Source organism: Temnothorax americanus, unplaced genomic scaffold, assembly GCF_048541705.1.
Source record: "Temnothorax americanus isolate GAGA-0224 unplaced genomic scaffold, ASM4854170v1 Scaffold34, whole genome shotgun sequence".
Lineage (NCBI taxonomy): Eukaryota > Metazoa > Arthropoda > Insecta > Hymenoptera > Formicidae > Temnothorax > Temnothorax americanus.
The window spans coordinates 440,633-459,703 of record NW_027509485.1 but is presented as its reverse complement, the minus strand read 5'-3'; the positions used below and the strand labels follow the sequence as shown (position 1 = coordinate 459,703).

The 19,071-nt window shown below is 43.6% G+C and overlaps 1 protein-coding gene across 8 annotated transcripts; it reads left to right on the top strand.

Annotated features, from left to right (window-relative positions):
• Positions 1–294: 294 nt before the first annotated feature.
• Orct (Organic cation transporter) lies at positions 295–19,035 on the top strand. 8 transcript variants are annotated; one of them, XM_077413926.1, is made up of 10 exons: positions 295–899; positions 15,122–15,674; positions 15,753–16,002; positions 16,194–16,452; positions 16,579–16,747; positions 16,833–17,066; positions 17,170–17,384; positions 17,894–18,075; positions 18,208–18,344; positions 18,442–19,035. In XM_077413926.1, exons 2-10 carry the CDS (start codon positions 15,532–15,534, stop codon positions 18,560–18,562), a joined length of 1,710 nt encoding a protein of 569 aa, XP_077270052.1. In that variant the 5' UTR covers positions 295–899; positions 15,122–15,531; the 3' UTR covers positions 18,563–19,035. The 8 variants fall into 8 exon arrangements, with proteins under 8 accessions (XP_077270052.1, XP_077270054.1, XP_077270055.1 ...); XM_077413928.1 differs by lacking the exon at positions 295–899 and adding an exon at positions 5,125–5,524; XM_077413929.1 differs by lacking the exon at positions 295–899 and adding an exon at positions 5,125–5,579.
• Positions 19,036–19,071: the final 36 nt, after the last annotated feature.

Sequence of the window (19,071 nt, the reverse complement as noted above, 5' to 3'; positions counted from 1 at the left end):
TTCGTCGACGCTTCCTGCCACTGCGGGCGAAATAGACGAATGTATCGACTATCGACGAGATAGCGAAATGTCAGGGGTGCATTTTCAGGAGGAGAGGGGGAGGGGGACAATTAATCGGCGGCTGGACGGACGGCCGGCCGATCCTGTATACTTTTTACCCACCGAGCGGGCGAGCGCGGCGATACGCGAATCGTGCGACACCGAATTACGAGTGCCCGAACGGGGTACGCGTCCTTGGCGATAATAAATATTCTTCCACGCGTACATACGTGGCACACGCGTATACCGAGCTGGAAATTGCGGAGCGGGCGGACCAGGCAGTCAAGCCGGAAACGCCGAGCGTTCCGCGAATCGGCGCTGATCCGCTTTTACGACACGGTGCCCGCGGCGTGCCTCCGCGATTTTCGCAGCGCGAGATCGTTAATTATAATTTTCGAAATAATGACCGCCTGTCCTGCCCCCTTTCAACAGTCCCTGATGCCGTCGCGCGTTTCGTGAGAATCTCTCGTCCCTCTTTCTCTCCCGATTCCCTGATGACACAGATAGCCCTCGCTATCGCGGATTCTTTTTTTTTTTTTTTTTACTGTTTCTCGAACAAAAAGTGCTGGTCAAATCGATAAGTGCATGTTTGTTGCATCAGGATCAGGATTATTCGCTTCTCGCCGATAAACCTGGATAAACCCCGCCGGCCCCGAGAGGGACCCCGTCTAACGATATAAACGCGATCACGGCACGCCGCGTCGTTAGAAACGCTTATTGAAATTGAAAGCGTTTCGCAATCGAGCGGCGGGCGCGGCGGCCTATACGCAACCTCCGTCGGCGACATTGGCGGCGTCTTCGTCGCTTTTCAGAGATCGTCGTCTGGGACTTGGAGAGCTCATCGAGAGGACCATGCACAGGTATCGCCGATTAAAGCGAGACGTCGATCTCGAGACGATCGTGTCCTTGCGGCACACACAATTGACACACTCCGTCGCTTTCGCATACGGAATCATTTAGTGCCTCACGCGTGTAAGTTGCGCGCGTATCGAAGCATTTTCGCGACGCGTGCTTCGCATCTAAATATCCGCGCGTCGTGGCTAACGGCTAGAATTTCGAACAAAATTTTAACAATAAATTAATTCCCAACGAGATATAATAAAATAATAGCGTTGTTTTATTGCATTATAATTATTTATTAGAAATAAATTATTAATTTATATTATAATATATTATATTATTATATTTTATGTGTGTCATTTTATACTTATATTGTATAATAATAATAATAATAATAATAATAATTAAAAATAATAATAAGTATTATTATTATTATTATTATTATTATTATTATTATTATTATTATTATTATTATTATTATTATTATTATTATTATTATTATTATTAGGCATTAATGATTATTCAAATTATTGAACGGTCACGATGCGCGAATGTTTGCGAAGCATGCATTTCGAGCGTGTCTCCGACATGCAGTTAACAATCGTTTTTTTGCCGGGGCGGCGACATTCCATTCAACATCCCGATCAATCTTTGAATTGACCTCTCGCAATCAATTTTATTGTTTATATAATCGGAGTCTTTTAGTATTATTCCACTTCTCGTCCCGTTTCTGTTAATGTGTTAATCCGTCAGACGCGCAATCGTTGTTTGTTTTTTGTTCCGTTGCGCGAGAAAATTTATCGGCGTCGTTACGCGCAGCGCAAACTTCACAGCGCATCAAATTTGAACGAGATCGAATAGAAAGCAGTAACGAAAAACTGTAGACGAGGTCAGGGCGAGGTCAATCGTTTGTACATATTCTCTTTAACCCTATTCACTCCAACGTTTTTTCCGCCCTTTTATTCCTCCAACCATGCACTTTCGAGTCTCACGTGTTTTTCAAAATGTTAATAGCTTTGAAAAATTCTCCAAAAATTATTATAATATCTTTGTACCTTCGACTAAAAATCAATGTAAAGAAAATTTGGAAATCATTTATTTAAATATTTTTTTACAACAATTATACGTGTTGACAAACACGCGTTACGACTCGTTTTACTTAAAAAATCATAACTCACGAACAAATTGACGAAGCTTAATGAACCAAAACGCAAATTAAAGCTAAAAGTAGTGCAAATAAGAAAAAAAAAGTGAGATAATTATTAATTAAATAGGAATACTTAATTTGGTACAAAAATGGTACAGAAGGACTTTAAGGACTTAAAAAGAATGCTAGAAAACGAATTTCTGAATAAGAAAAGGCGAATTTGAAGTGACAGATATTTTTTATGTAAAAAAATTAATTTTTTTATAATCGTAGCTCCTCCCCACCTCTTCCACCTGCCTCTGAGCCATAATAGACCTCTGTAGAATGTTAAGTTTTTTTTTAACGACAAAAATATTTTAAATACGCTTAAATTATACACAAAAATACATTTTTATCGAAAAAAAATGCTCATTTACCTTTCACACAACACTGACGTAATTCTCCAACCATGCACTTTCGTGTCCCACCGAGATTTTGATTGTTCGCCGTTTCGAGAGTAAATGAGCTAGGACTTTGAAATTTTTACCTGAGGTTCCCTGCTACAATAACTTTTTTCCGGCGTGGAGGGGATTCTCCCACGATCATTTGTTTTCCGGAACAAACGACTGTTAGAAATTCGTGGGACACGAAACACGAAAGGCATGGTTGGAGCGAGTAGGGTTAATCTGAATCAGTGAATAGTACTGCTGAGTCAGTGAACAGTCATTGATTCAGATTTAGAGAGTACATACGAACTATCGTGAGCGAATAGACCAAACTTTTCTATATAGGTATCTATATCTATATCTATATCTATATCTACATATATGTATACGCGTATACAAGCCGATTATGGCGATTCTTTCTATACGGCGATCGATAAAAGCGTTTCTTCGTGAGATTAAACTGACCCACGTTTCGCGATCTCCTGTTGATTTAATTAGAGCGCATCGAAGGACGCGTATAATCATGCATCATAAACGTCTAACTTATTCGTTGACTGATAGCGTCTCGTTTCTCCCTCGGAAGCGCGATGGTTATGAATATTTAATGATAAGGGTGACTTCGATCGAATTCCCCATTTGACTTAACACTTCGGGAGCTATAATACGTCGATACCTTCGCCCGCAACGCGGCCAAATTCAACCGCGCGCATAAATGAGAATGCTTTAAAAAAATTCAACAAAATAAAGGAGCAGAGAGTTATTATAATAACGTGAATTACATTAAACGTTGATTTTTAATTATATATATATATAAATTACAAAACCGGCGGTTTTGGCTCCACTTCAAGTCATCTTCAGCAATAAAATAATAAGGCCGGCATAGTTTAAATCAGCAAACTGACGTCAAAACGCATCAAATGACGTCCTCGACATTTTGACGTCAAAATGTCAAACGATGTCAGCTTGCTATCTGGGAATCCGGCAGAATTCGTTACGAATTGGTTATCGCGACGAAGAGGGGGATAAGAAAAGTGCAATTAATATTCTTCATGTAACAGAGCTCTGGGAGTCGATTATGGCTGCATTCCGATATTCACTGTCAGCAACTTTCAGTACTGAAAATCTATAGTATACGTGACGTAAAATATAGATTTGCAGTACTGACAGTGAATATCGGAATGCAGCCTATGTATCTTGAAACGAGACGAAAATTACAAAAATGAGGAATTTTAATTAGAATATCTACGATTTTATTGATCGAAATCTGTTCACTTTTATAATTTTTACCTTTTTTCAAGATACATAAAATCGACCTCCTGTTCTCTGCATTTCATATAAGTAAAGGGTACCAAAATTATTTTTATTAATTTTATTACCGTTCTACGTATAATATACCATTTCTATGTAGCCGCAAACTGTTATGTATACAAAACTTGTCTTACATACATTAAAAAGCGCATGCGCCAAATAAGATCATATGCCAATAAGCTCACCCTTTACACATTCTCACCTATACTTGCGGCCATGTGCCTATATGAATGTTTTTGTAGGTATCGTTATTTGACGCATGCGAAATATAACACTTTATAGTATTATTTGGGCTGCGTTTTGATATTCACTGCAAGTACTGAAAATCTATAGTTTACGTAACGTACACTATAGATTTTCAGTACTTGCAGTGAATATCGAAACGCAGCCATAGTATATACTTTTTTAGGACACAATATACGACCAGTGTATAAGAAATTTGCCGTCCAGTATAGGTATGTACATATATTACATAGAAGTGTGTGTATATACTTATATATTTGTCGAACGCGCATATGCTACATGCAAACTACAGAAAGCAAGATAACGCTATACGAATTTGATTCGCAAATGGCACGCGCGCAACGCGGTGTGAAGTTAACCGCGATAGCGCGGACACACGTGTCGCGTTTGCGCACGTGGACTAACGTTGCGATAAGCAGGCACGTAACATACATATACGTTATTCGCAACTTTTTCATCGCGCGGGCACCCGCAATGAGGGATACTCACCGCGCGCTTATCGCTGCTACGAATGCGCATTCGAACCGTTGCGCGTTCCACGAAAGGAACGCAGAAGGCGTCTCGCGAAACGCGATCAACAGCGTGAACGTAGCGGCGGAACGTATCAATGAATCTGAAAGAGAAGCTCGGGGTTATCGAGAGACTGCGATCTTTCGCAAAGACGACCCTCGGACCCGGAAGGATCCTTATCGACAATTCTCACAGACTCGTCGCAGCGGGAGGGGGGGGGGCGCAAGACGCTGCCGTCGCCGATTTCAGGCGCCGGGCGCCGGCGCCAAGTGCCTTCTCCCCTTCACCGCGGCCGGCGGCATTGGTAATTTCCGGATGTCGGGTGTTCACCCCGCGACGCGCTAAAGCTAGCCAAGTTCGCGCCGTTCGCGGCTAGCGTCGATCTGTCGCGTTTTGCGTACGTACACGTCATCAGCCTCAGCACGCATTCTTATTATAGGCGTGCGTGCACATGCGTGCACAATGCACATGTGTGTGTGCGCGCGCGCGCGCGCGCACAAGCGGTACACGTGTCCCCGTTCGATAACCGTCGGTAAGTCCCACGTTTCTTCTTCCTCCCCATCGAAATTCGCGGTCTGATGGCGGAGGAAGGTCGATGGGCGGGAGACAATCGAACGTGCCATACGGGTGCGCGAGGTGCGTGTACGTTGACGCGCCCGCGCCACCGCGTGCATCGCGACGGCTTCCCTTCGACGAGGGCTGTCGCTATCGATCGGCCAGTGCCGCGACGAGAGCAACCATCGCGCGACCGCCGGCCGGCGTAGCGTGGTGCGTGCGATATCGCACCGGCTCGTCGAAGTCAGCTTCAGCTAGAGAGGCTCAGAGGCTCACTGCTCAGAGCTCCAGTCACGCCGAGAAGGTCACGCAGGGAGGGTCACGCCGAGTCACGTTTATGGCGCGACTCGGCAGCCTCGGCACTGCTCGGCACACCGCGAGTTCGACCGTGGAAGGCGCCGTGGTACGGTTACTACGGTTAGCGTCGAGGGAGAAAAAAAAGAGAGAGAGCGCGCGGGTAATTACATCATACCGTCATTTTTCTGAATGGGGAATCGACGCGACGGTCATCGGTAAGTGGCGCCGACGACGACGTCGCCGCTCGCGCATCACGCGACCGTCGGACGACCTACCCGCACCCGCCTTCCTTCCCCCTCCCCCTTCCTTCTCGATCGCCGTTGCATTGCAAATTACGATAATGCAGTCGACTTGGATCGGGAGAACTGCTTGATTACAAGCGGAAGCCGAATGATCGGAATGCGCCTTCTCGTTAATTGGCGGATCTCGCCACAGTTTATCGAACGATTAAATTCAGAATGAGAGAGAGAGAGGGGGGAGGGAGGGAGGAAGGAAGAGCGGGAGGGAGGGAGGGAGAGAGGGAGAGAGAGAGAAAACGCACGCGACACGATAATATACCCTTACGTCGAGCATCGCTTACGTATTTGTCTCGACGGAAGTTGTTCTCCATTGTGCGCACGACAATGTATATATACGCGAGAATAATCCGATCTCAACGATCCTTATTGTGGAAAAAAAATGCGGAAGCTTGCGAGTAATTGGAGGTGGACGGTGGACATGACTCCGATGTCCGGCGAGTGGTGTATCGGCCACGCGTCCGCGTGTTCGCGTCCCACGTTTGCCGCCGAGGAATTCTCAGCCCACCGTTAACGCCCGCCGTGATATTCATTATCTGTCTAATAAATATTTCATAGTTTCGCTTGCTTTCTAAAAATGAGACGTAGGAATAAAAAGGTTCTGCCTTTTTTTTCAAATGTTAATCTCGAACTTTGTACTTTGCCGAGCTCCCAAGAACGGGAATAACTTACGTTTTCGAAGGTATTTAAGGTAGGTGTCTCGCTACGTGCTAGTCATGTGACTGTTTGTAGGTTTTCACGTTCAGAAATATATTTCAGGCAATTTTTGCTAAGGGAAAAATAATTTTATGAATTATGGTGTAAAATTTCATACGTGCCAAAGTATGTTACTTTTTCCAAATTATGTGATTTTTCTCATTTGACTCCGTTTTGATCAGCTGATCATGCGAGTCGTCGAGAAAGGTTACAAGTGAGGTTACATCTCCTTTTCGATTGAATTTTGACAATTACTGAGAAAGGGTTTCAAAACGCATGACAGGGGTGTCAATTACTATCCAATTCGGCTAAGAAAGACGAGCCTCATAACCTGCAACTACAGTGATTAATAGCCAGCGGCGTTGCCAAGTCTTCCCAACTTCACCTCGACCAAAAAATGTCTGCTCGATTACCGCATTTTCACTAAAATAAACTAAAAAATTAGCAGCGAAATCTCCGGTAAACTATATTTTATGGTTGCATCGGATTCTTCGAAATCTAATGTACAAAAACAATATGTTTTTTCTCACTTCATCTAATCGAAAAATGCGAAAATATGTGATTGAAACCGTGATAGAGCCTTCTTTTTCGTGCCGTCTGTATGAAGTAATGCACAATTTGTGATTTTCGAGATCGATTTTCTAGAGTAAACAGTCGGTAAGGAGCCACAGAAAAAATCGACTGCAAAGCTGATCATATAATTTGATATAAAATCCAAAATCGAAAACTTTATCTAATACATGCCCTGACGAGACGACTACCTTAAGACGCTTTGCCGAACCTATTCATCTATTCATGACGGTTGTATCCATTCTACCATATTTTACTAATTTAGATTGACTTTAATCTCAGTTTAACTTACTTTTTATCTTTTTTTAATTTTCAAAACTAGAAAAAGATAAGAAGTAAAATTGCATTAATCTGCATTGATAAAAATGTCAGTCGGTGGAGAATAATCGGAAAGAAACAGACGCGAAGGACGTTGATGCGCGCGTAGGAAAACCTGCTGGCATATTAATAAATGACGGAAACTGATGGTGAGATAAATTGCGAGAAAGGCATGTGTTCGCGGAACAAACAACTTGCGAGATGCTTAGATTCTCGCGCCTGGGGGTTCTTTGAAATGCGAAACGTAAGCTCGTAAACCACGTGAGCAAACGTGGACGTAAGCGAAGGTGTGAGTATACGACACAATAGAATAACAACGCATTTGCAAAGACACGTGGCTAAATACGTGGCTGACTCGCGCCTCATATTTTTGACCTTAAACCCCTCATAACGCGCAGTTTTAATCCTTATGTAAGCGCAGACGACGGAGCCGCGGCGCGGCGGAGTCGCGCGACGGTCGCGACGTGGCGGAATGTGTAGTTTGTTTGTTTGCAAATTAGCAATGCCTTCGCAACAACCTTATAATGGAAGACTAGTAACTAGTTTGTAGTACGCGCGCGGAACCTTGTCCGAGAATAGTCATTAACGAGAAGTCCTCCGTCAATCGATAAAAAAAGAAGTATACATCCACTGAGATAGACGATATATATAATATAATGCCGTTTCAAGTTTTTTTTTCTCTTCAGTAAATCTTCAACATTCTTAGAATATTTATGCGTTTATGCAAAGATATCGATGGAACTTACTCCTATGCGAATACGCAAATATCGGAATTCTCATGTACATACATATTGTACACATATGTACCTTTCCTTCTCTATCTTTGTTTTTTTTCCCTCTCTTTTTTATCTTTATTTTATCCTTATTCTTTTTCTTTTTATGGTAATCTTTTTCTACATATCTTATATTACTTCAGTTTTAAAACATTGTACTATATCTTGAACAATTTTTGGTGTAATGGTTTCAGCCAGACGCTGTACCCTAGAAAGTGCATGATAAATGACGATATTTAGCCATCTATCTGTTACATTTTTTTGCGTTCGGTTAGATAGATGTGATAAATTAGGGATGGGGGAGTTATCTCGTAGAACGAGAGAGAAAGAGAGGAATATTATCGATTCCTCTTCCGTTGGTCCACTAAAAACGACGTATGGCCACGTTCAATTCGAATGAAAAAACAGAGACAAGCTGGACAGGGGCAAATGCCTTTCCCGTTTTCGCGACGTGGTTACCAAGGGGACCGAAGGGGGCGAGGCGAGTAACGCGGCGCAGCGTGGCGCCCTTGCAAGGACAGCCGCCTTCTCAATGTATTCCAGCTCGCGAAATTTTTAACCCGTTCCCCCGTTACGCGCTTCACCGAGCTCGATCCGGCCGTTCTCGAAACGCGCTCGCGCGACGACGAATTCGCCTTTACGATTGCACAAATAATTAATCGCGCTTGCTAAAAGCGCTTCAAGTAGAATCGAATCGATTCTCCGAAGGGCCGTGCCGGCAAGTGCCGAGAGTGATATATCATCTACTTCTATCGAGAATGAATTATCCGCTTTTACCTCGAAGAGACAAAAATGTCCATACGGTTTTACACGCGCGATTAACGAACATTGGATGAAACGGATAAGAGGGAGAGACGCGAGATCTTCTAGAACGGTGCCAGAGAGACATCTCGGTTCGTCTCGATTTGGCCCAACTTGATACCGGCACGACGACCTCCTCCTCCTCTCGTCTCTATATCGCCTTGGTCGCCTTGCGTCCTCTCCTCCATCACTTTTCTCTCCGGAACGCGGTTCCCTTCGTCGGCCGGCGCGGCGCGGCGTCCAGCAGAAAAGGCAACCGTTAAGGCCCGTCCGGATGGATTTGCATAAAGCGTAGGTACGCAGAAGGAGAAAGGAGTAGCCGATCACGCGTCTAAGGAACGTAGCCGGCATCCTTCGCATTAAGCAAAACTCGACCTAGATCGGTCGATCTTTGTTTTTTCTTTTTGCGCGCGAGAATACGGGTTACGCGGTTATGCAAATCGATCTACGGGTAAAACCATTGCGCGGGTAAAACCAGAACGCGACACACGTTATTACGCTTATCCAACGCGTATCTATAATTGGCTGGAAAAAGGGAAAAAGAAAAACGCCGGCAAGCGCGCGCTGAAAGTTCGCGAGCCTGCTGAAGCAGACAAGTTCTTGCACGCAACCGCTGCGCGCTGCGCTGCAGTTTGAACAGGTGAACGCTCCTTTCTGACATTGCGTGTACTTAAATGTCAAGCGGCGTGTGTTTGCGACAGGACCTCCATTATCATGTGCTTTGTCGACGCGCGGAAGTATATAAATTAACGCGACAATGTTAACTAATATATAATGAGGGTTACGTTCCATTTTTCACCAAATGTTCACCATAGTCAAGGCTTGATTTATTTGCCTACCGGTTGCGTTTCGTACTGCAATTCGCATTGCGTTTATTACCAAATGTACTCTTGTGAGAGAGCCTTCGACTGAGGAGACCGTCAGACTGTTTGCTCATTAGCGCAGCGGCTAATGCAGAGCGACGACTTCGGCCGAGACACCAGTGCCATTTCTCTCTCTCTCTCTCTCTCTCTCTCTCTCTCTCTCTCTCTCTCTCTCTCTCTCTCTCTCTCTCTCTCTCTCTCTCTCTCTCTCTCTCTCTCTCTCTCCCTCTCTCCCCTCTCCCTCCCTCCCATCCCTCGTTCTTCCATTCGCACTCGCGAGAAACCAGTTGCGATTTTTCACGCGGTGGGAACTAGAAGCCGCTCCCTACTATAAATAGCCTTCGGGTTTCGCACTGGGGCCGACGATGTCGGCGGTGGTGGCGATGATAGCGGTGGCAATGTCTGGGCCGGTATTGCTAACATGCGCCCAACTGGCATTTCTGTCGCGTGCGAATAATCGGCCGCCTATCTTCCAGCTGAAGCTTCACTTCTCTTCTTACAGGATACATTGATACTCGTGGAAAAAAAGAGGGTGAATGAGAAGGATCGCGGCGTATTAATATGTGTGTATATGTACATCTATATTTTAGAGGTAGAGAATTGTATCTCCAGTTTTTGTTAAAATTAAAAAAAGAGTTCATACTTTTTTCAATATACCAGGAGTACAAATCGTATAATGTGGTTAAGGGTCTTGTGTCCCTTAAAATAATTACTAGTTCCTAAGATACAATGTTTAGAAAAAGCCATATTAGAAATTTTTATAGAAATAATGAACTTCACATCCTGTTTTCTCTAAATTTCTAATAATGGAGATTCTTTACCTCTGAGGTGCAGATATATGCAGATACACGCATGTACGAGGTAGAAGCGCGACGGAGGGAGGGAAGAGGATAAGGTCCGCGTCGCGACCTGCATCGGAATTTTTATTAGGCGAGAAGGAGAGCCCCCCCCCCTACCCCCCAATCGCCGGGCAACCGATCGTCTCCGCTTAAGACGAAAGTGCGAGGCGACGACCAAATTTGGATTGCATGAGATTAGAACGGCTAATTATCGAAAACGGCGCGATCCGCACGTCCTTCGCGAATTTCGCAATTTGAGAACCAGGGGTACCTATACATACAGCGGAATGGCATGCAGCATGGTATCCCCCGCTCGTACCCCTTTGCAAGAGAATTTAATTTGTTGAAAAATATCTCAATCGATTACGCGTCACGCGATATGATTCGGAACGAAATCCGGGAGGGAGGCTGGTGAATATATACAGCAATCAGGATTGCTTTAGCTATCGAGTCCTTGCGATAACGTAATCTTATCGAAGGAAACTAGTATGTATCTCCATTGCTCAAACAAGTAGTAGCTGTCTTTCTCGTCCAAGTTTACAATATATTGTTCAATCGTATCTCAGTCGCGTAGTTCATAAATTATCATCTATCACAGACGATCCTGTGAAGAGATCATGCGGGAAAATATTACGGAAAACTGCAGTAACGATGAGATAACATCGAGCCGGCGAAATTTCGCGGCGCGCAAGCTAGAATAAGCCACCGCGTAGCTGTGTGAAGTTGGCCCCCCCACTACTGAAAATTCAATAATAACTATAACCATTCGTTTGGTGGTCGTTTGGTGGTGTTTGGTAGTCCATTCCCGACGTTTGGTAGTCAAAGCTGTAACTAATAATGCGAAAAAAAGACATATGCGCGTGAAGTTAGCTCCCCTTCTTGTAAAACTCGGCTTTCCAGACTGCGTACATCATTTTACCTGTACGCATTCGTTTGGTGGTCGCGTGCTGACGTTTGTTAGTCCATTTCCGACGATTGGTAGTCAAAGCTGTAACTAATAATGCGAAAAAAAGACATATGCGCGTGAAGTTAGCCCCCCCCCCCTCTTGTAAAACTCGGCTTTCCAGACTGCGTACATCATTTTACCTGTACGCATTCGTTTGGTGGTCGCGTGCTGACGTTTGGTAGTCCATTCCCGACGATTGGTAGTCAAAGCTGTAATTAATAATGCGAAAAAAAGACATACACGCGTGAAATTAGACCTTTTACAAGAGGGGGGCTAACTTCACGCGCATATGTCTTTTTTTCGCGTTATTAGTTACAGCTTTGACTACCAAACGTCGGGAATGGACTACCAAACACCACCAAACGACCACCAAACGAATGGTTATAGTTATTATTGAATTTTCAGTAGTGGGGGGGCCAACTTCACACAGCTCCACCGCGTGAAGTCGCGAAAACGCGACATGTCGCAAAAGCCGCGTTAAACGGAGCGTAGCGTTTTATTGCCGGTTTCCTTGCTCCATTGCCCTGCAAGTTATGACGTGCCTTATCTCTCGCATCGTCCAAAATAGGCTCGTCTCGCTGTGCGTGCCGCGGCGTGAGTGATTTAAAAACGTTTTCGCGGAGGACACAGTCGAAAGGCGGAAGAACAAACAGCCCGAATACAAATATCCCTAATTCCGGTGATCGGAGCTCGCGCTCATTAGCCGTGAAAAGAGGCTTTATAAGGAGACACGGTAGAGTATATCGCGCCAAGTGTACGCGCAGCGAGACACAGACCGTGCATCTAGACGCGAGCCGACGAGTTAGAAGACCTTTAGATTATCGAATCTCAATAACGGCTAAACCGACCAAGTTCTGATTGATGCAAGGAGTATACGCCGCGACGGGCGACACGCGCGACGGACCGAGTATCCTGAGTGTGATTGACCTGACAGAGAGAGAGAGAGTGTGAGTGAGTGAGAGAGAGAGAGAGAGAGAGAGAGAGAGAGAGAGAGAGAGAGCGCCTGGTCTTCCTCCCTTTTTATTTCGCATCCGTTTTCGTCCCCCGGTCGAGACGTTCCCCGGGGGAACGTGTCGGGCCCACGTCCGATTTTGACAAATCGAGATCCGCCTTTATCCAGGGGGAAGAGAGAGACGGAGAAAGAAAAAGATGAAAAAGAATAGCGATCTGTGAAGCATCCGCGAGGCACCGAGTGCACCGAGGGCCGAACGTAGCCGGCGCGGCGTGCTTGAAACGCGGCTCTGGTGTCTCCGGGGACTCCGGGGAGCCTCTCGGTGAGCCAAGCCGAGTCGTGTCTGTCGTGTCGTGTCGAGTCGAATCGAGTCGGGCCGAGCCGAGTCGCGGTGAATCGCGCTCGAGCCGGAGCGCCGCGCCGGAGCACGCCGCGCCGGCTGAGCATGTGGCCAGCTCGCCAATGACGCCAGTTTCCGTCCGTCCTTGATGCGCGCAGGGTTGTGCTCCATTGACAAGTGCGTGGACCGTCTGCGTGCGTGCCGCCGGCCGACAACGCGTCTGTTTGCATTTCGAAAAAGCTGCCCGGCTCGGAGATTACTTGTGTGCGATCGGTATTATACACGCGGTATTACATACGCAGACATAGAACTAAACGAGCGGGCGATTACTTCGTGTCCGTCCTTGCGCGATATCGCATCTTTGCATTAAGTAAGTCGAAAGACACACTATTAAATATTTAAGATAAAATTTAATTGAGTTAAATAACCAATACCTTGAGTTAAAGTGGCGACTTATAGGAAATGGTTAAAAATGACTCAAATTGAATATAATTTGACAATATTAACTGCACTGTAACAGTGCCGTCAGTGCCACTGTTACAGTGCAGGCTCGACCGTTACATTGCCGTGTTGTCGAATACAATTTCTGCCGGAGCGTTGTAAATACTAAATACACGTTCACATCACGTAACTTTTCCCGTGGGGCGGAAACGTGAAAAAACGTTTCATGTATTGGTGTTGAATAGAAAGAGATAGTCACATATATAAAATTTTTCAGTTTTCACGTTTCCACTCTAGGGGAAAAGTTACGTGATCGCTGCCCGGAGAGCTACCGCAGAATTGGGATATTAATTTAATGTATTCGTACTTTAGCGAGAGGTGTGATCTTAACATTGACGCGAGAAATACTGATTATATACGTTACTTGTGTTATGACAAGATTATTACTAATTATGACATTCTTTGTTTTGACCATCATCAGTGTCACAGAATAATGTATAAATTTATAAACTTGAAAGAGAACTGCATCTTGTGTGTGTGTGTTTGTGTGTGTGTGTGTTTGTGTGTGTGTGTGTGTGTGTTTGTGTTTGTGTGTGTGTGTGTGTGTGTGTGTGTGTGTGTGTGTGTGTGTGTGTGTGTGTGTTTGTGTGTGTGTGTGTGTGTGTGTGTGTGTGTGTGTGTGTGTGTGTGTGTGTGTGTGTATGTGTGTGTGTGTGTGCATTTCTCTTAACAATAATCTTGTCATATAACGCAAGTAATATATATTATAATTAATAAATATTATTCCGATAATATATATATATATATATATATATATATATATATATATATATATATATATATATATATATATATATATATTATTCCGACTCCTAGAGATTATATATATATATATATATATATATATATATATATATATATTCTCGCGTGTCAATATTAGATCTCCTCGCTGAAGTATGAATACGTCAGATTCCCTATGTATCGTTCGTATGCGGGAAATATAGTTTTATGGAGGAATTTAGCACGAGTAATTCGACGAACGGCAAAATGAAAAAGAGAAGCGAAATTGACGGTGTTAATAAACGAACGGTGCGCGGCCAATAAATAAGTAGGCCGATATTACCCGTTTGCCGTCTTTTCCTTTTCGAGTTCTAATCCAAAGACAATTGTATCAATTGCGATCAATATGACGATCCGCGCGCGGATCGTCTGTCCGCGAGTCTAATTAGTCTGAACGGGTCTTCCGGGTGTGCTACGCACCAAGCGTAATGTTCGGTATTGGGCTCGGTATTAAATCTTGCGACTTGTCAAACCTCTCCCTTTCTCTCACTCCTTTGCATACATATGTATATCGTTGTTACGCAATACGCGCGCAATGCATAAACAATGTTATAAACAACATTGCATTACGCACACGCACGACTGCTCTCGTATAATACATACGGACGGCGAATACGGTCTTCGTCTTCGATGATAAGCTTATCGTGGAAAATTATAATGAGTCTGAAAAATAATGCGAGGCAATTAAAATAAGTAGAGCTGTTACTTTTGATAACTTCGAAGCTTCGAAGCCTCGAAAGAATTTGAAGTTTCAAAGTTTCAAAGTTTCAAAATATATATTTGTATGAATGGCAAATTCATTCAGAGAACGTTAAAAGGTTCGAATTTTTTCGAATATCGAAACCTTCGAAGCAAATCACCAGCCTTAATTAAAAGCGCGATGGTCTTGGAGAAAACTGTACGTGGAAAATCAAACATGTACCCTTATAATTGTTCAAGCGTCTTTATAATTGCCTTGCGCGATTCTTAATGCAAAAAGAAGTGAAATATATAAGAAACTATAAATAAAAGATAACAATAAGTTGTTAAATATAAAGATCGCGCGAAACAAGTATCACACAATACTACAATTTCTTTTTCAGTTGCCACAGTTTTGCCCGGAAGTCGACCTAAGGGAACGCCTGATGTGTTCGGAAATCCGATAAGCGGTTTCGGCCGTCTTCACCGCCGCTGGATCGAGCTTGACAGCTAGGAATATCTCTCGAGGAGCGTGTACGAGTTGCCCTCGTGAACTGTTCTGCACGCGTCTGTTTCTCTCGGAGCTACTTCCGAATGTCACAACGAAAAGAATTCTCGTGACACGAGATAACGATGTCAGAATCGATAGAGTATTATTAAAACGATTGTCCGCGTCGCGAGTGAAGCCGTTAATCGCGTACCGATTAAAATCCAATAGAGGGATATCTTTATATAAGGGTTTCTATAAAAGCTCTCTCTTTCGCGCGCATTATCGTAAATACTGAATAACATAGGATAAACTCCGGAGGACGAAATGGCGTACGACGACGTTATCCTTCGTATGGGCGAGTTCGGCCGCTACCAGCGCAGGGTCTATCTTCTACTCTGTCTTCCAGCGATATCGTGCGCCTTTCACAAGCTAGCCGGCGTGTTTCTCGGAGCCAAAATGAACTCGAGGTATAGTACAGAGCAAACGTGACGATAATTACACGGTGGATTACGAGGAATTTATGGTAAAAACTTCTTTGCCTCCAGGTGTTTGCTTCCACATGAGCACGCGGAGAACGCCACGTTTCACCTGAGCCAGGACGTGCTGAACGCGAGCTATCCGTGGGACCACGAACTCCGAGGGTGGTCCCAGTGCATGAGCCGTGACATTATCGACCTTGCGAATGGCACGATCCTTGGAAACGCAATTGGCAACGGCACCGAAGGAGAAGGCGTCAGCAACTGCAAGCAGTACGTGTACGACAGAAGCGTGTACAAAAGTACAACCACTTCTGAGGTACGAAATAATAATTATTTTGCTGTAGCGTCTTTGCAAACTAAAGTGTTATCGCGTTTTCTCGACAATTCTCGCACGAATGAGATCCAAGTGGAAATCAAACGACGAGACGAACAGAAACTCGATCTAAAGAACACGTATATGAATCTCGATAGACAGATGACGGATAATAAATGTTTGTTTTTTTACAGTGGGACTTAGTCTGCGACAAGGCGTGGCTGAGAGCGACGGGGGACTCGTTGTTCATGGTAGGAGTCATGCTTGGCTCGATGATATTCGGCGGTTTGTCCGATAAATATGGTCGTAGACCAATTTTCTTCCTGTCTTTAGTCATACAGCTGGTTGGCGGTATACTAGTCGCTGTCGCGCCTGAGTTTATTTCCTACGTAATCTTCAGGCTAATTGTCGGGTCAACCACCAGTGGAGTGTTCTTAGTAGCTTATGTCATAGGTAACTGAATTCGATTATCAATATCGTTCATAATATTTAGCGATGTCGAACAGAAGCTTTGAAAAGCTTTAATTAAATCGCGCGGGTATTAGACATCATATAATTATCTCTTTTTATTTTTTTCAGCTTTGGAGATGGTTGGGCCAAAAAAGCGGTTAGTGGCTGGTGTTGGTTGCCAACTATTTTTCACTACTGGATACATACTCACCGCCGGTTTCGCGTATTTTATTACTGACTGGAGAATGCTGCAAGTAGCCATCACTGTGCCAAGCATCGCGTTTCTACTTTACTGGTGGTACGATACATAATAGATATATTCCAAGTAACGCGTACAATTCCGGACTCAGCATCATAATTTACAAAGTCCCGGTTTGTGGCAGGTTCATTCCCGAGTCCGCGCGATGGCTCCTAACGAAAGGTCGCCTCCAAGAAGCGAAGGATTTGCTGCAACGTGCTTCCCTGGAAAATGGCGTAGAGATGCCGAGCGAGACTCTCGATACACTTCTTAATAATAACAGCGAGGATAGTATGCCCGACGCAAAGAAGCCTTCGCTCTTTGATTTGTTCCGTTATCCGAACTTGAGGCGGAAGAGCATTCTCTTATTTTTTAATTGGTACGACGAGATGATTTCGTCAGCTATTTCATGCATTTCGTTTTTTTAACGCTTGAGTCTTACATTTAGTTCTGCGCTAATTTTGATTTTCTTGTTCGTGCAGGCTCGTAAACAGCGGCACGTACTACGGACTGTCTTGGCACGCGTCCAATCTTGGCGGTAACGACTACGTTAATTTTGTAATATCTGGAGTGGTAGAAATACCGGCGTACACTTTTCTCATTTTCACCCTGAATCGATGGGGCAGAAAGATCATTCTATGCGGCTGTATGATGGTGTCCGGATTAGCGTTAATTGCCACGTTATTTGTTCCTGCCAGTAAGTATAAATTTACAAGAATAAATAACAATTTTATTTAATTTGTGGTATCGTGATTTTATATCCTCTTACACATGTGTTTGAGTAAAACTGTCTTTATTTGCTAATTTGCAAAAGAACATTTAAAGTGAATTCAACATAAATTGAATTTAAAAGTCATCTATCCTGTAAAGGTGCTTTCACGTTGACGCTCGACGCTCATTTTCAGCAAGCAAAAATCTTCAGAAATAATATCTTTTATTTATATTTATATATATCCATAAAATATTATTACTTGAAGATATTACTTGAAAATAATTAATGTTTTACGTATTTCGAAGTCTATGTTTGATTGTACTGGGACGATTAACGACAATTCAGCGACGACGCTGAATATTAAACAAATTCAACTTCATTTCTTTGACGTTAGCGTCAAAGGGAAATCACGTTCACCCTGTTGACGCTCATTTTTAGCGTCTCATGAATTGGCACCTTAAGTGTTGCTAATAAACGAATTCATTTCTTTTCAGATATGCCGTGGTTAATCGTTTGTTTAGCAATGATAGGAAAACTCGCTATTACTTCCTCCTACGGTGCAATTTATGTGTTTACTGCCGAACAATTTCCGACCGTCATTCGAAACGTCGGACTAGGTGCGAGTTCCACCTTCGCCCGAATTGGCGGAGTTATCGCGCCATATGTCAATCATCTGGTATGTTATACTTATCACGCTATTTTCTTTGATATCTAGAAGCATAGAGACATCCAAAGCAAGCAATATCGATGTCCAATTGTTATAGATGACATGAAATCATCTAATTAGCATGTTATCTAATCGTTCCAGTCGGAAGTATGGATGCCATTACCACTTGTCATATTCGGATCATGCGCCTTACTTGCTGGACTAATGTCTCTTCTTCTGCCGGAGACATTAAACAAAAAACTTCCTGAATCGATTCAAGACGGCGAGCTCTTTGGAAAGTAAGTTTTCCCTGTTTTGACATCTATTCCATGCAGCTTATTACCTCCTGTCCCCGTGTGTACATGAATGACACATTCTTGGAAAATTTTTTTTTAGGAAATTATCGAAGAAAAAGAAGCAACAGTTGATGGTGGAACAATTGAACGATATAGAAATAATAAAACCGTTAAAGGCGCAGGAAAAGCAGAATGGTGTGCATGAGAAGCAGAACGGATGACATTAATTTACGAAGATCAATGTCGGTATTACACTCAAAATACATACTCGATTTCCGTCTGACCGTGTTTTAGATGTCTGCCACGTGCAGCACACACGCCTGCGGGGAACTTGGCGTAACGCGATGCTTTCGGTCTGAAGTTCTAATATCTACAATCGATTAACATCTGTTCGTCCTTGGTCGAGCGATCGTGTCTCAATTGAGTCGGTTCGAATAAACAATTGTTTATACAGAAACGAAAGTTAATCAACCGTCAGAAGAAACGTACATATATTTCTAATAAGTATTTTGAAAATAGGTGACGATGATGGCGTTTATTTAGGTGTCATAACGTGTTGCGGTAGCCCATAGACTATAAGAATTCTGCCGACAAACATATCACTACTCAAACATCTAAACGTTCTTTGTAAAAGAATGACTATGGATTATGTATGGAACATTGCAACTTATCAATATAAACATTTTTGCTAGTATTCTTCCTCTCTACTTTTCTCCTTTAATTCGTTGAC

Excerpts from the sequence above, each read along its gene's own strand:
- Orct (XM_077413926.1), top strand. The coding sequence starts at position 15,532 with ATGGCGTACGACGACGTTATCCTTCGTATGGGCGAGTTCGGCCGCTAC. Across the intron at positions 16,453-16,578 it reads CTTAGTAGCTTATGTCATAG|CTTTGGAGATGGTTGGGCCA; the intron begins GTAACTGAATTC and ends TATTTTTTTCAG. Across the intron at positions 18,345-18,441 it reads GACGGCGAGCTCTTTGGAAA|GAAATTATCGAAGAAAAAGA; the intron begins GTAAGTTTTCCC and ends ATTTTTTTTTAG.